Raw genomic sequence first — 14,432 nt, forward strand, 5'->3', positions numbered from 1 at the left:
GATTTTTCGAGACATCATGACGGTGTGTCACCACATGTGGTGCAGAAACCGTTTACCTGATCTGAAGTCCTCGAATCCGACTCCGGTTTCTTTGTGGTGATTTATGAAGTAATATTTCCTCAGTTTTTATTCCGTCTGAGGGTAACAAGGACGTGTAATTATGGCCCATGCATGACATTGTGTACGTATCTGTAATAATTACTTCAAAATGTGTAATTTTTCACTTCTTTTAGACATTGATATGGTAAACCTTTGATGTAGAGAGAAATTTGACATTTGTTTCCAATTTTCGTTTGATTCACCGATAAACTGCTTATCTAAGGAAAGATACAATTAATCCATGTGGACTAGTTGTTTTGTTGAGCATTGGAGTTCTAATTTCGTCCCTGTCTGCTGACGCAGTTGTATATTTGTTCTTTCAGGACTTATTTACCTCCCCCCNATTTTGAAATCACAATGGAATGAAAGTGATGTCGGGTAAGAATAAGTCCAAGCACAACGGAGTTAGTAAAATGCCGAAAAAATGGAAATCTTCTTCTTTGGCGATGTGAATCTAGGACTCTCTATCTGATGTAATCATACATGGATTATGTTGTAAGATGTCAGACTTATATACATTCTAATCTTTAAATCATCAGTAATGTCCTACCTTTAAGTGTATTGATCTTAACACACATATTTATACATACTCGATATTGCAGATTCACATAGCACAACCGGTGAAATGATTAAGTATGACGTTTAAATGACTAGTGGTGTATGATATGTACTCTTACACTATCAGACAAATGACCAGTGACCTGCATATGGTCGATATTTACCAACCGAAGAAAAAGTTTCAAACTATCGACTTAGTCGACTAAATTCAGAAGTAAAAAACGTGCTTATTAAAGGCATGTACACCCCTCCTCACCCCCCCGCCCCCCGCCCCTTTTCAAAATGCTCCGCAAATAACAAATAACAATATTATATGATGAAAATGGCAGCAGAAATTGTACCGGCCGTTATCAGTCCCCTGACAGCCTCATTTAAACCATCATCAAGTCACATCGATATTAAGTGTTCTTTATTGATAACTGTTGTAACATTTTGACCTATTGTAAGATTATGAAGTTAATAAACTATTGTTTTGTTCCTCACATTCGCGAGTTCCGTCTCTTCTTAGACATTTCAGGATAAAACAACATGGACGCTTTAAACAGAACAGTTTTCTTGCGTTTGATGATGAAGAAGATCAACCGGAAGTCGTCATCATCTTGCCACGTGTTGACGATCAACTCTTTGTTGACGAGACTCTCGTTCGCATGATAAACATTCATCTCGACAACAGGATACCAACACATGTCTGACGTGAAATGACGATAGTTGCCGGCTAGAGCCGCATCTGTAGCACAATCGATACAAAACCGGAAGTAGACAGACTGATTCACATGGTTGTTCCGGTCAGTGTCGCTATGCAGAGGAAGCACTTTAAGCCGAAATACATTTTTACCCATATCAGGACAAGCTGGAATGGACAGGTTGACAACTTTTACTTTTTTCTTTCCATCTTCGGAATATTTTTCAAAAAAAGAATCCGGTAGTGGAATCGACTTCCGTGTACGCCTGTCAATTAGGACATATTTTAGGAGAACTTCTCCAAGGAACTTTCCAGTTTCTTCATTGGTCAGTCTGCTTACGAAAGAGAATGACCTTCGACCGATCTCAACGATATCCATGACGTACCGTTGTTTGAGGGTGGTGAAGAGGGAGTAGTCTCGGTGCAGATCAGGACTCAGTCGGATGGTCTGTGTGACAATCACCAAACCCTTGTGTTTCTCTTCCATCGACCGGAAGTGGAACAGACCGTTGTACAGACCAATCAGACGGGCTGCTTCAAACATCTTCATCACGCCCCATAGTGACCAGTGACCTGTGTGTAGAGATAAAGAGCGATTGTTTAACTACATAAAACCTCCATTATACTGTCTTAAACTCAAGGTCCGACGAGATGCTGGCGTAATAAAGGGGAATGGCACTATATTGAGGGAGGCAAAACGAAATATGTAAAAAAGGAAAATATTGGAAACCGCTGTAAGTAAGCTAGGTGGCAACTGAAAAAAATAGCGACAATTACCGACGCTAACATCTACGTATTATCACTATTTAAGGACGTAAGTAATACCACAGAAGAACTTACCTGTACGTAAATAACACCACAAAGGGACTCAACTGTATGCACGTGGTACCACTAAAGGACTGTATACCTGTACGTAAGTAATACCAATAAAGAATTTACCTGTACGTAAGTAATGCCACTGAAGGACTCACCTGTACGTAAGTAATGCCAGTGAAATACTCAACTCTATGTAAGCGACATCGCTGACACACTCACCTGTACGTAAGTTAAACCACTGAAGGACTTATAATTACCTGTACGTAAGTAATACCACATAAGGACTTACCTGTATGTAAGTAATACCACTGAAGGACTTACCTGTACGTAAGTAATACCACAGAAGGACTCAACCTGTACGTAAGTAATACCGGTGAAGGACTTGCCTGTACGTAAGTAATACCACATAAGGACTTACTTTTACGTACATAATACCACAGAAGGACTTACCTGTACGTAAGTAATACCACTGAAGGACTTACCTGTACGTAAGTAATACAATTGAAGGACTTACCTTTACGTACATAATACCACAGGACTTACCTGTACGTAGGTAATACCACAGAAGGACTTACCTGTACGTAAGTAATACCAGTGAAGGATTTGCCTGTACGTAAGTAATACCAGTGAAGGACTTACCTGTACGTAAGTAATACCACTGAAGGACTTACCTGTACGTAAGTAATACCACAGAAGGACTTACCTGTACGTAAGTAATACCAGTGAAGAACGTACCTGTACGTAAGTAATACCACTGAAGGACTTACATGTACGTAAGTAATACCACAGAAGGACATGCCTGTACGTAAGTAATACCAGTGAAGGACTTGCCTGTACGTAAGTAATACCACAGATGGACTTACCTGTACGTGAGTAATACCACAGAGGGACTTACCTGTACGGGAGTAATACCACAGAAGGACCTACCTGTACGGAAGTAATACCACAGAAGGACCTACCTGGACGGAAGTAATACCACAGAAGGACTTACCTGTACGTGAGTAATACCACAGAGGGACTTGCCTGTACGTAAGTAATACCACAGAAGGACTTACATGTACGTGAGTAATACCACAGAGGGACTTACCTGTACGGAAGTAATACCACAGCAGGACCTACCTGTACGGAAGTAATACCACAGAAGGACTTACCTGTACTTAAGTAATACCACATAAGGACTTACCTGTACGTAAGTAATACCACAGAAGGACCTACCTGTACGGAAGTAATACCACAGAAGGACTTACCTGTACGTGAGTAATACCACAGAGGGACTTGCCTGTACGTAAGTTATACCACAGAAGGACTTACCTGTACGTAAGTAATACCACAGAAGGACTTACCTGTACGTAAGTAATACCACTGAAGGACTCAACCTGTACGTAAGTAATACCAGTGAAGGACTTACCTGTATGTAAGTAATACCACTGAAGGACTTACCTCTACGTAAGTAATACCACAGAAGGACTTACCTGTACGTAAGTAATACCACTGAAGGACTTACCTGTATGCAAGTAATACCACAGAAGGACTTACCTGTACGGAAGTAATACCAGGGAAGGACTGACCTGTACGTAAGTAATACCACTGAAGGACTTACCTGTATGCAAGTAATACCACAGAAGGACTTACCTGTACGTAAGTAATACCACTTAAGGACTTACCTGTACGTAAGTAATACCACAGAAGGACTTATAATCACCTGTACGTAAGTAATACCACTGAAGGACTCAACCTGTGCGTAAGTAATACCAGTGAAGGACTTACCTGTACGTAAGTAATACCACTTAAGGACTTACCTGTACGTAAGTAATACCACAGAAGGACTTACATGTACGTGAGTAATACCACAGAGGGACTTACCTGTACGGAAGTAATACCACGGAAGGACCTACCTGTACGGAAGTAATACCATAGAAGGACTGACCTGTACGTAAGTAATACCATAGAAGGACTTACCTGTACGTAAGTAATACCACTGAAGGACTTACCTGTACGGAAGTAATGCCATAGAAGGACTGACCTGTATGTAAGTAATACCACAGAAGGACTTACCTGTACGTAAGTAATACCAGTGAAGGACTGACCTGTACGTAAGTAATACCACTGAAGGACTTACCTGTATGTAAGTAATACCACAGAAGGACTTACCTGTACGTAAGTAATACCATAGAAGGACTGACCTGTATGTAAGTAATACCACTGAAGGACTTACCTGTACGTAAGTAATACCACTGAAGGACTTACCTGTACGTAAGTAATACCATAGAAGGACTCACCTTTACGTAAGTAATACCACAGAAGGACTGACTTGTATGTAAGTAATACCACAGAAGGACTCACCTTTACGTACACAATACCACATAAGGACTTACCTGTACGTAAGTAATACCACAGAAGGACCTACCTGTACGTAAGTATTACCATAGAAGGACTGACCTGTACGTAAGTAATACCACTGAAGGACCTACCTTTACGTAAGTAATACCACTGAAGGACTTACCTTTACGTACATAATACTACAGAGGGACTTACCTGTACGGAAGTAATACCACAGAAGGACCTACAGAGGGACTTACCTGTACGGAAGTAATACCACTGAAGGACTTACCTGTACGTAAGTAATACCACATAAGGACTTACCTGTAGGGAAGTAATACCATACAAGGACTGACATGTACGTAAGTAATACCACAGAAGGATTGACTTGTATGTAAGTAATACCACAGAAGGACTTACCTTTACGTACATAATACCACAGAAGGACTTACCTGTACGTAAGTAATAGCACAGAAGGACTTACCTGTACGTAAGTAATACCACAGCAGGACTTACCTGTACGTGAGTAATACCACAGAGGGACTTACCTGTACGGAATTAATACCACAGAAGGACCTACCTGTACGGAAGTAATACCATAGAAGGACTGACCTGTACGTAAGTAATACCACAGAAGGACCTACCTGTACGTAAGTAATACCAGTGAAGGATTTGCCTGTACGTAAGTAATACCAGTGAAGGACTTACCTGTATGTAAGTAATACCACAGAAGGACCTACCTGTACGGAAGTAATACCACAGAAGGACCTACCTGTACGGAAGTAATACCATAGAAGGACTGACCTGTACGTAAGTAATACCATAGAAGGACCTACCTGTACGTAAGTAATACCACTGAAGGACTTACCTGTATGTAAGTAATACCACAGAAGGACCTACCTGTACGTAAGTAATACCACTGAAGGACTGACCTGTATGTAAGTAATACCACAGAAGGACTTATCTGTACGTAAGTGATACCACTGAAGGACTTACCTGTACGTAAGTAATACCACTGAAGGACTGACCTGTACGTAAGTAATACCACAGAAGGACTTACCTGTACCTAAGTTATACCAGTGAAGGACTTAACTGTACGTAAGTAATACCACAGAAGGACTTACCTGTACGTAAGTAATAATACAGAAGAACTTACCTTTCCGTAAGTAATACCACAGAAGGACTTACCTTTCCGTAAGTAATACCACAGAAGGACTTACCTGTACGTAAGTAATACCACAGAGGGACTTACATGTACGGAAGTAAATACCACAGAAGGACTCAACCTGTACGTAAGTAATACCACTGAAGGACTTACATGTACGGAAGTAAATACCACAGAAGGACTCAACCTGTACGTAAGTAATACCACTGAAGGACTTACATGTACGGAAGTAAATACCACAGAAGGACTCAACCTGTACGTAAGTAAATACCACAGAAGGACTCAATCTGTACGTAAGTAATATCAGTGAAATACTCACCTGTATGTAAATGACATTACCGACACACTCATCTGTACGTATGCTATTCCAATGAAGGACTTACCTGTACGTTCGAACGCCTCATAAGGGACGCCATTGAAGGACAAATCGCCATGAAATGACTCCAGCTTGTTTATGACGTACTGGGCCATGATGACGTCACTTTACCGTCCTAGCTGTCAAAGAAATACAAGCAAATGTAAGTTAACAAAGAAAAGGTTTGCCAGTCAGTCATCGCGTTGCCGACATTCGCATATGTAGGAAATATAGTCAATGACACTTAGCTTACCTGTTTTATATAAAGATCTCATACTTACTTGAGTTCCTTCTTTCAGCTTTGCTATAATTTATTTGACGTTTACATTATCTGACGGGTCACGAATTAGGACACTGGACTTTCGAGTACTGACACTGCAAGGGGCCCTGTACGGCGTACCTATAAGTAGGTCATGATTATCGTGTGTCTCGTTCTGTGTAGTCTTATTACCTCGTGTAGTCTAGGTAGTCTAGCTGTGTATCAGTCCTGATACTTATCAACCGATTAAATTCAATATCAAACTCAGAATGTGATCATACATTACCTGTATACCATGATCAGGAGGTTGGTTTTCTACCGAGGACAGACCAAGTCGCATCTGGATGTTAGAGTTATCCCGCTTGATCCATGAATTGCCTGATATATTGCCTGTAGAAAGGGGGTTGCACATTCGATTATTTTTTCTTAACCATATCATATCTGTATTTTACTGTATGTGTGAAATGATATGTGTGACATTAACAAATGAAATAAATATTATCAATTACTTTCATTATTGTTTGTCGTTTCTGTGAAAGAAAATATTTGTCAGTTTTAGCTAACGTTATATATTTGTCTATGAAATAAAACAAATCTATGATTTCTTTATAAAACGTTTGTTGTATTACTGAAGATGGTGGTACTTGTATTTTAATTTTAACTAAAGCTGGGAGTTTATCCACTGAGTTATCAGTTGTGGTATTTGATATGTTAATAATTTTCTTTATCACACTTTTATCTCGGACAATGTACATTTTGCCCATGTGATACACGTGTTGTTTGCGTTGACATATCAGTCCCGGACTGATAAACATTTTTGACACCGATCCGGGCCGATCGCTAAATATCATCATCACTTTATCAGGGTTCTTCACTCCGGGTGTCAGTTTTACGTTCAGACGCTTCGGTTACTGACACAGACGATATCAACAACAACAACAACAATTGTAAAATTAATTGATTTTTATTTTGTTTTTCAAATTGTGTGATATAAAAGTTATAATATGACTATTTTAACATCACATCCTCTATCAGCCCTTGACCTTATATCCACCCTCAATAATGCGGCCCTCGGGCTGATAGCAAGGTCTCAGGCTGATAAAGGATATGCTATCAAAATGGTCATAAAATAACCTCAAAGTATCGTTACTTGAATTAAAGGTCCACAATCTATATTTAGCTTTTTTAGGAATATAAAGTACATAATTACGCTGGCTGATCTTGTTGCTTCGTCCTCTCGCCCAGCAAAGACAAGATTTTGTTACTTTTTAATTCTCGCTGTTTCGTGTTTTCGGGTGAAAAGGTGAAAGAACAAAAAAGTTGTTGATCCCCGACTTTTCGGGGCGTAAAGAACAAACAAAAAGCATTAAGGTCTTTGATTCTCGTCTTTCCGCCAATTCTCGTCTTTTTGGGGGCGAAACGACGAAACAACGAAAATAAGGTAATTTATTCTCGTTAAAAAGAGAAACGATAAGAATCAAGATGAGTTAATTGTAGAATGAAAGTTTGTTGATTATCCTCTTCACAGGCGAAAACACGAAACAACGAGAGTTAAGGGTAGTTAATTCTCGTCTTTCTGGGGCGAAAACACGGAACAAAGAGAGTTAAGGGTAGTTAATTCTCGTCTTTCCTGGGCGAAAACACGAAACAACCAGAGTTAAAGTAAGTTGATTCTTGGCTTTTCGGAGCGAAAAGACGAAACAACGAGAATTGCATATATGTAAGGTCGATATATTGTCGTCTTTTCGGAGAGAAAAGTGGAAATGAGATGGGACTGTCTACCTTAATATACTAGCGGAAAAAAGAAACTGCATGCCTAAAATGTGTTATAAAAATAAATGTGTATGACGTAGAACAACAAGGTTTTTAGGGACAATTTATTTGTTATTTATTAACAGTTGCATTCCATTTTTCACGTTATGGAATTAATAAGTTCCGCTCAGGAGTGACGTAAACACAGCAGGGGTCAATACTGAGTTCACAAAGTTAATACCTGGTATGTCCACCGTTTGCCTGAATGCAAGCCTGGCAACGTCGACGCATGGAGCCTATCAGACGGTTCAAGACTGCTTGTGGGATGGCATTCCAGATCTGTACCAACGCTACAGCCAAATCAGCCAACGTCACCGGTTGATTAGGTAATGCCCGTAATCTGCGCTTCATTTCATCCCGGACGTCTTCAATGGGCGACAGATCGGGGGATACAGCAGGTCAGGGCAACACGTCAACGTTCTGCTGGGCCAGAAAGTCCATGGCGACACGAGCTGTGTGTTCAAATTCAAATTCCCGTTAACAACCACCAGAGGCCTTCTCCCGTTGGCTGTGATGCCGCCCCAAATCATAACGCTGCCTCCGCCGAAAGAACGTCGTTGTACCACACACGCGTCACGGAAACGTTCTCCAACGCGTCGATACACTCTGGAACGGCCGTCACTACTATCCAGGTGGACTCGCGACTCGTCCGTAAACAAAATGCCTGCCCAATCCCGTCGAGTAAATCTCAGATGCCTTCTGCACCAGTCCAGACGTGCTACACGATGACGTGGCAGAAGAACTGGGCGGATTGCAGGACGTCGCGGACGGATAGCTCGATCACGCAATCGGTTCCGTACAGTTCTCGGGCTTATTGGTAGCAACCCAGGGATTATCCGTGCTGTCAAACTTGCCGTTTGGAAGCGATTTCTCAAATGGACAAGCCGAATATGGTTGTTCTGTTGTCGTGACGTCACACGTGGACGTCCCGCACGAGGTCGATCGCCGACGTGGCCAAACTGTTGATGTCGGCTCCACAAATCCCGGATTGTGTTTCGATGGACATGAAAACGTGTAGAGACAACGGCTTGGCCCATACCAGCTTGAAGCATACCAATAACCCGGAGGCGGTCATTTTCATTGAGCCTCGGCATAGCATTAATCACAAATTAAAACGTTATAATGCTGTTTTTACTGTTCACTGGTCTCAACAGAGTAACCCAACAGTTAGAAAATAAACTTTCATTGTCGAATTGGATGGCTGGACGAGAAAAACGTTCAAACTGGTCAACGCCTATAGAGAGCAAACTGCGCGGGAATAACTGTCAATGACACACGGGTAGTGTGTATGTGTCATACTCGGTCATGTGTGTGAATTTTCATGTATAACAATTCTCCGCATGCACATTTACTTTTTTTCCGCTAGTATATATCAGCGGTATAAAAATGTTGGATTGCAGGGGTAAGGAATAGCTAGTGTCAAGTTATCGAATTGACGTTCAATTTACTGCAAATGGTATATAAAATACCTGTTTGATAATGGAACTTAAGAATAAAGACCTTATTTGTTAAAATACATTATTTTTGTTGCTAAAACGAAGGTGTTTATTTTACCCCTAACAAATTATATACATTGCACCAAAATGAAAACAAACGTATTCTCGATGGTTTTGGGAATATATGTAGTTTACTTTATTTTTTAGTTTTTTTTTCTTGAATTTAAATATGGCTTTTGAGAATGAGTTTCACTGGTGCATTTTATATCCCCCTCCCCAAGTCTTATTGTGACATGTTCATTCCGTTCTTTGAATAACTTGTTGTATTTTTTCTTATCTAGTCTATCGGCTAATGTCCATTATAAGTGTAATTTTCAGGTATAGATATGTTATTTGCCGCATAACCCAAAATCAGTGAAGAAAGAGGCAGGTTTGAAGTAAACAAAGAAACAGAGACAACATTTTGGCATTCAGGACTAATGGTCTTTAGAAAGAAGCTTTATTTTATGTTTTATATTATTTCTTTTTTTTGAAATACAGATGCATGGAAATGGTGTTTTGTAAAATCTGCAGGTCCGCCCGTATTATTTTCATTTAGAGTGAACTCTAGGGGTAAAACTTTGATCATATAAAAAGGAAATTTAAACATTGGTTGAGATTTTGGAGAATAATGAATTAATACGCCCACTCCGAGCTACGGGGAGGACCTTTTATTTTCCCGTCCCCAATCCTCTCGTAATATCTATTCAGAGATGTCTGAAAACAGTGAATTGAAGCTCACGGTATATCTTACTGTTAATTTGGCGATTTGACGGTTGCACACGTAATCCATCAAAGTTTTCAGCCATTCTAGTTCAGATATTCACTATCACGGGATAACTCACGAGAGTATCGAATGACATAGACACAAGCAACACAAGCAACAATCCATTCATTATCTCTCTTCCCAGATGCGTCGTCTGGTCAACATGAATACGAACACCCGTAGAATGTACAGTTAGGGGGAAAGGTTCATAAATGCAGGCACGCGACTTAGTGAGCGAGTTACATACATGCATGTATGCACATAAATCCTTGTTATTTTTGCATATCCAAGATACACACAGAAATCTTGTGAATATTTTGATATTATTTACGAGTAGGTGCTGGTCGCAGGTCGGTGGTTTATCTCCACATTCTCTGACTTTCCTCCACTGCCAGAACCTGGCGTGTCCTATAAATGAACATAAATGTTGAAAGGACGTAAAACACAAATATTCACGAGTGTAGAGCACGAGTAAAAAATATAAAAACTATTCAACCCACTGCCGATAACGGTATTCAAGAATATTATGTTTATTACCTTTTTATTTTTTCTTTACGAAGAAATGGATTTTCTTTCACAGATATCCAATCTGCCACCAAAAGAAAGTGGAGAGAAAGATTGCTACATCGCGACGTTATAATAAGAAAACATCAATGTCAATGACGTCACAATTGACAATGACTATTGTTTGCTATTTTTACACCAAATACTGCTCTCTGAAAATAACAATGAAGTAATTAATCTACATCCTTGTACTTTATTTTTATTATAAACCTTACATTTCACTAATTAAACGTAATAATTTATTGTAATTCACTTTTTTTTTAAATTTATTTTTTCTACTGGCTCTTATGCAGATTCCCCCCAGTAACTGGGGGTTCATTCAAACACGCTGCACTCATTGAAATTATCACGTGCAATGCAGTGTTTATTAGGTATGCTAGAAATCACAACGCAATACACAACTTGAAGGTATTATATCCGATATGTATTTCAAACTTCTGTCGTCTCTGGTAACTAAGCAGCAATATTAGCAGACTCTAGGGATTCCGGTCAGCGGTATGTTTACGCTGTGACCTTAATCTGAAGTACTAGGACAATCTATAGAAATAGCTTTCTTGATATCCATTTTGACGTCGAGTCTCCCCCATTGTGATGTTTATATACTTGAGGACAAGGCTTTCTCTATCAAAACGTGGTGTGTTCGTTCTTTTGTAAACATCCCTTTTACATTTTATTTATTTATTTATTTATTTATTTATTTTACATTTATTAATGACCATAATTAAATTTGAGAGTGCACGCATTTTTTGGTATGTACCGTTATAACCGAAAAGTAATCATGGCAATTTCTTATAATTTAATTTCAAAAGACAGATAACATATTTTAGATCATAGTTATCGAATATGTATTCATTTCTGATATACAAATTGTACAAGACACAACGTTGCGTAGATTCATCGCCGAGCAACTACAACCAATCGGAAGTTAGAATTACAAATACCGCGTCAAACATTGCGGTGTACATCGTCATCACTTTTTGGGTTGTCTTTTTTTAGGTGAAACAACATAATATGAATAAAATCTATCATGAGGGTAATAGCTAAAATTCAATTGTGTAAATATGATCCTATTATATGTTCTCTTCTCCTTCTGTTAATGTTCTGACCTTTATAAAAATACATTTGCTAAAAAAATTGGATTACTACAGAATATTAATTAACTCGTCTCAAAGTCACTATAGGGTGAACTCGCATACCATCATTTGATACTGTATTTGAAGATGTGTGATGAATAACTTGAGGGAAAGTAAAAACTCGTACCAAGATCACGTAACGTTTAGCCGTAAGGAATAACTGACCCGAAGGCATGAATCGGTCTTGACCTGCAGTCGTTGTTTTGAATCATCAAAAAGACAATACGAAAAACAGACGAAATGATATTGAAGAAAATAAGTATCAATTTAGAAATTAGCAAAAGTAAAAATTGATTAATTAACAAAAAATGCGGTGTAAACGTTTGAAAGTCTTTTGGCGATAAACTGTGAAAACATTAGGCTAGCAATTTTGAAACATTTTTAATCTAATTTGAAACCATTCCAGTCCAACAAATAGAATATTCATTTAGAAGTTGTAAGTTTTAAAAACAATATTTGAAGAAATCGATAAAGTAAATAATGTCAGTGATGATAAATGGCCTTTGTTTATTCGTGATTGCCTTTCAATCTTTTAGACACAGCCAGTGTCTGACGATCCTTGGTTTTTGTTTCCTTTGATTAGAAGTTTGACAGCCGATGTCGTCTGCTAGTGCACGGGACTAGTGACACACATCCCTGTCTGAGAGAGATATCTGACTCTTATTTAACTATAGTCAACACAGACTGTCTGAGAGGCAACTGTTTCTGGCCGATTTTAAGTGCCGGATCAGGTTTTGTCTGAGTATGATTATATATATATATTTTCGATCGATGATACCACCTCTTGTAAATATAGACAGGTTCTGTAAGTCGGTGGCTGTAATCGTCACTTGTAAGCAAATGTCGGCATTCACCAGTGGAGTGGAAATTAGCAACATAATCTCTACTTACAGGTTTCATGTTTTGTTTGTTTCGCTTTTAACTTGTTAGATTATGCGACCATAACGTTGTACAGGGGGACACCGATATATATGGAGAGTCTATATTGACGTAATGGATATTTGGACATTCGGTTAACTTATGTTCTATAAATAGATCGCTGATGAAACAGTGTAATTTCTCTCTTTGGTCCTTGAACCCAGACAAGTTCACACGGAACTTTTGACCAGGAATATTTCAAAATATTGAAATTCAAACAAAAATCTAAATATATAAAGAATTATAATGGTCGTGTGAACATAAATACAAATATTTGGAAATTCGAATTTTTTCTCAAAAACGAACGTCCCAACTCGTCTTAATTATGGTTTAAACGATTTAACTCGGCTCATAGATTTGTGATCATAGGAAATGAGCATAGAGCTATCACCTGCTTCATCGTACCTTTTGATATTTTGTTGAAAATATGTTTTTATCTAGTTTATCTTTTGAAGTGTGGTAGTTTTTTTCGCTTAAGTATTTAATGAGGTATTTTGTGAACCATTTATTTGACCCATTAGAATTTCTCAAAATGAAGAATAATGGATCTTACCAGACAAAACGTGAATGCGTCTGTGAAGTATAAGGGAAAACAATGGAAGATGACAGCTGATGGAAGATGACGGCTGTAGACGATGTTCCGTCGTTCTCTGATGACATTCGTGTATAAAACCGGAAGTCCCAGAAGTAAGAATACCAATGCAATGATGACAAGCTAAACTAACCCTTTGTCCTCCCATCTACAGGAAGTTACGTACTGGGATATTGTATTTCCGGTGTCGTTGATGATTCTTGTTGTATTTGATTTAGCTGTCTGATACTGGCGGAAGTACGTAATGAACGTCGCAATTCACGTCATATGTTTATGAGACCTCTAACTATGGTCTATCTATGGTGTCCATTTAAGTCTTACTAACAAATCCCGCTCTATTGGACCTTAATGTGAAGGAGAAAGGTTATTAGACCTCGTCGATGGAAAAGGGAACAAAAACGCTAAATTTGATTCGTTGCCGTCAGCCTCTTGCGTTCTCGCTTCGTCCCGTTCAGATGGAGAGAGCGAGGCAGCGAAAATGATAGTTGTTTGCAGATCATAAATATATATTATGCTAAAACCTACAAATTCCTTTTAACCTCACTACGGTCACAAGTCACAAGACATGGGTCTGAGGACGTAGAGGTTTAGCCAAAATGTCTCTTCCGCTAATCCTTTTAATATTAAAATGGCTTGATATTTTAGTGTCATGACCGCGGCTAGGGTTTTCCAGTGGTTAGGGCCATATTTTTAAAATATGAATATAAGAAAATCAAGGTAACCTGATATAGTTTCATTGCTATAGATTGTTTCAGACAAATGAGATTGACTTGTTTTGAAGATTAATTTTACTTTGAAGGTCTTTGGTTCTTATTGGCAACAGTTTTTACTTCTCACTTATCAGTTGTTAAATAAAGTTAACCAACCTTTGAACCACCGGGGTCTGCTTGCTTGGTGACAAATATTTTACTTTACGGAA

General features: G+C 38.8%; 1 protein-coding gene across 3 annotated transcripts; it reads right to left on the reverse strand.

The window, feature by feature from the left end:
- Nucleotides 1-1,051: 1,051 nt before the first annotated feature.
- LOC110446609 lies at nucleotides 1,052-6,606 on the reverse strand. Of its 3 annotated transcripts, XM_021491836.1 has the most exons (4): nucleotides 6,540-6,588; nucleotides 6,276-6,394; nucleotides 6,023-6,134; nucleotides 1,052-1,912 (listed from the first exon to the last, which is right to left on the reverse strand). In XM_021491836.1, exons 3-4 carry the CDS (start codon nucleotides 6,108-6,110, stop codon nucleotides 1,137-1,139), a joined length of 864 nt encoding a protein of 287 aa, XP_021347511.1. In that variant the 5' UTR covers nucleotides 6,111-6,134; nucleotides 6,276-6,394; nucleotides 6,540-6,588; the 3' UTR covers nucleotides 1,052-1,136. The 3 variants fall into 3 exon arrangements, with proteins under 3 accessions (XP_021347511.1, XP_021347512.1, XP_021347510.1); XM_021491837.1 differs by lacking the exon at nucleotides 6,276-6,394 and having other exon boundaries at nucleotides 6,023-6,130; nucleotides 6,540-6,606; XM_021491835.1 differs by lacking the exon at nucleotides 6,276-6,394 and having other exon boundaries at nucleotides 6,540-6,606.
- Nucleotides 6,607-14,432: the final 7,826 nt, after the last annotated feature.

The sequence above is a fragment of the Mizuhopecten yessoensis genome, unplaced genomic scaffold (assembly GCF_002113885.1).
Source record: "Mizuhopecten yessoensis strain PY_sf001 unplaced genomic scaffold, ASM211388v2 scaffold2891, whole genome shotgun sequence".
NCBI lineage: Eukaryota > Metazoa > Mollusca > Bivalvia > Pectinida > Pectinidae > Mizuhopecten > Mizuhopecten yessoensis.

Excerpts from the sequence above, each read along its gene's own strand:
- LOC110446609 (XM_021491837.1), bottom strand. The coding sequence starts at position 6,110 with ATGGCCCAGTACGTCATAAACAAGCTGGAGTCATTTCATGGCGATTTG. Across the intron at positions 1,913-6,022 it reads TGAGGCGTTCGAACGTACAG|GTCACTGGTCACTATGGGGC; the intron begins GTAAGTCCTTCA and ends CTCTACACACAG.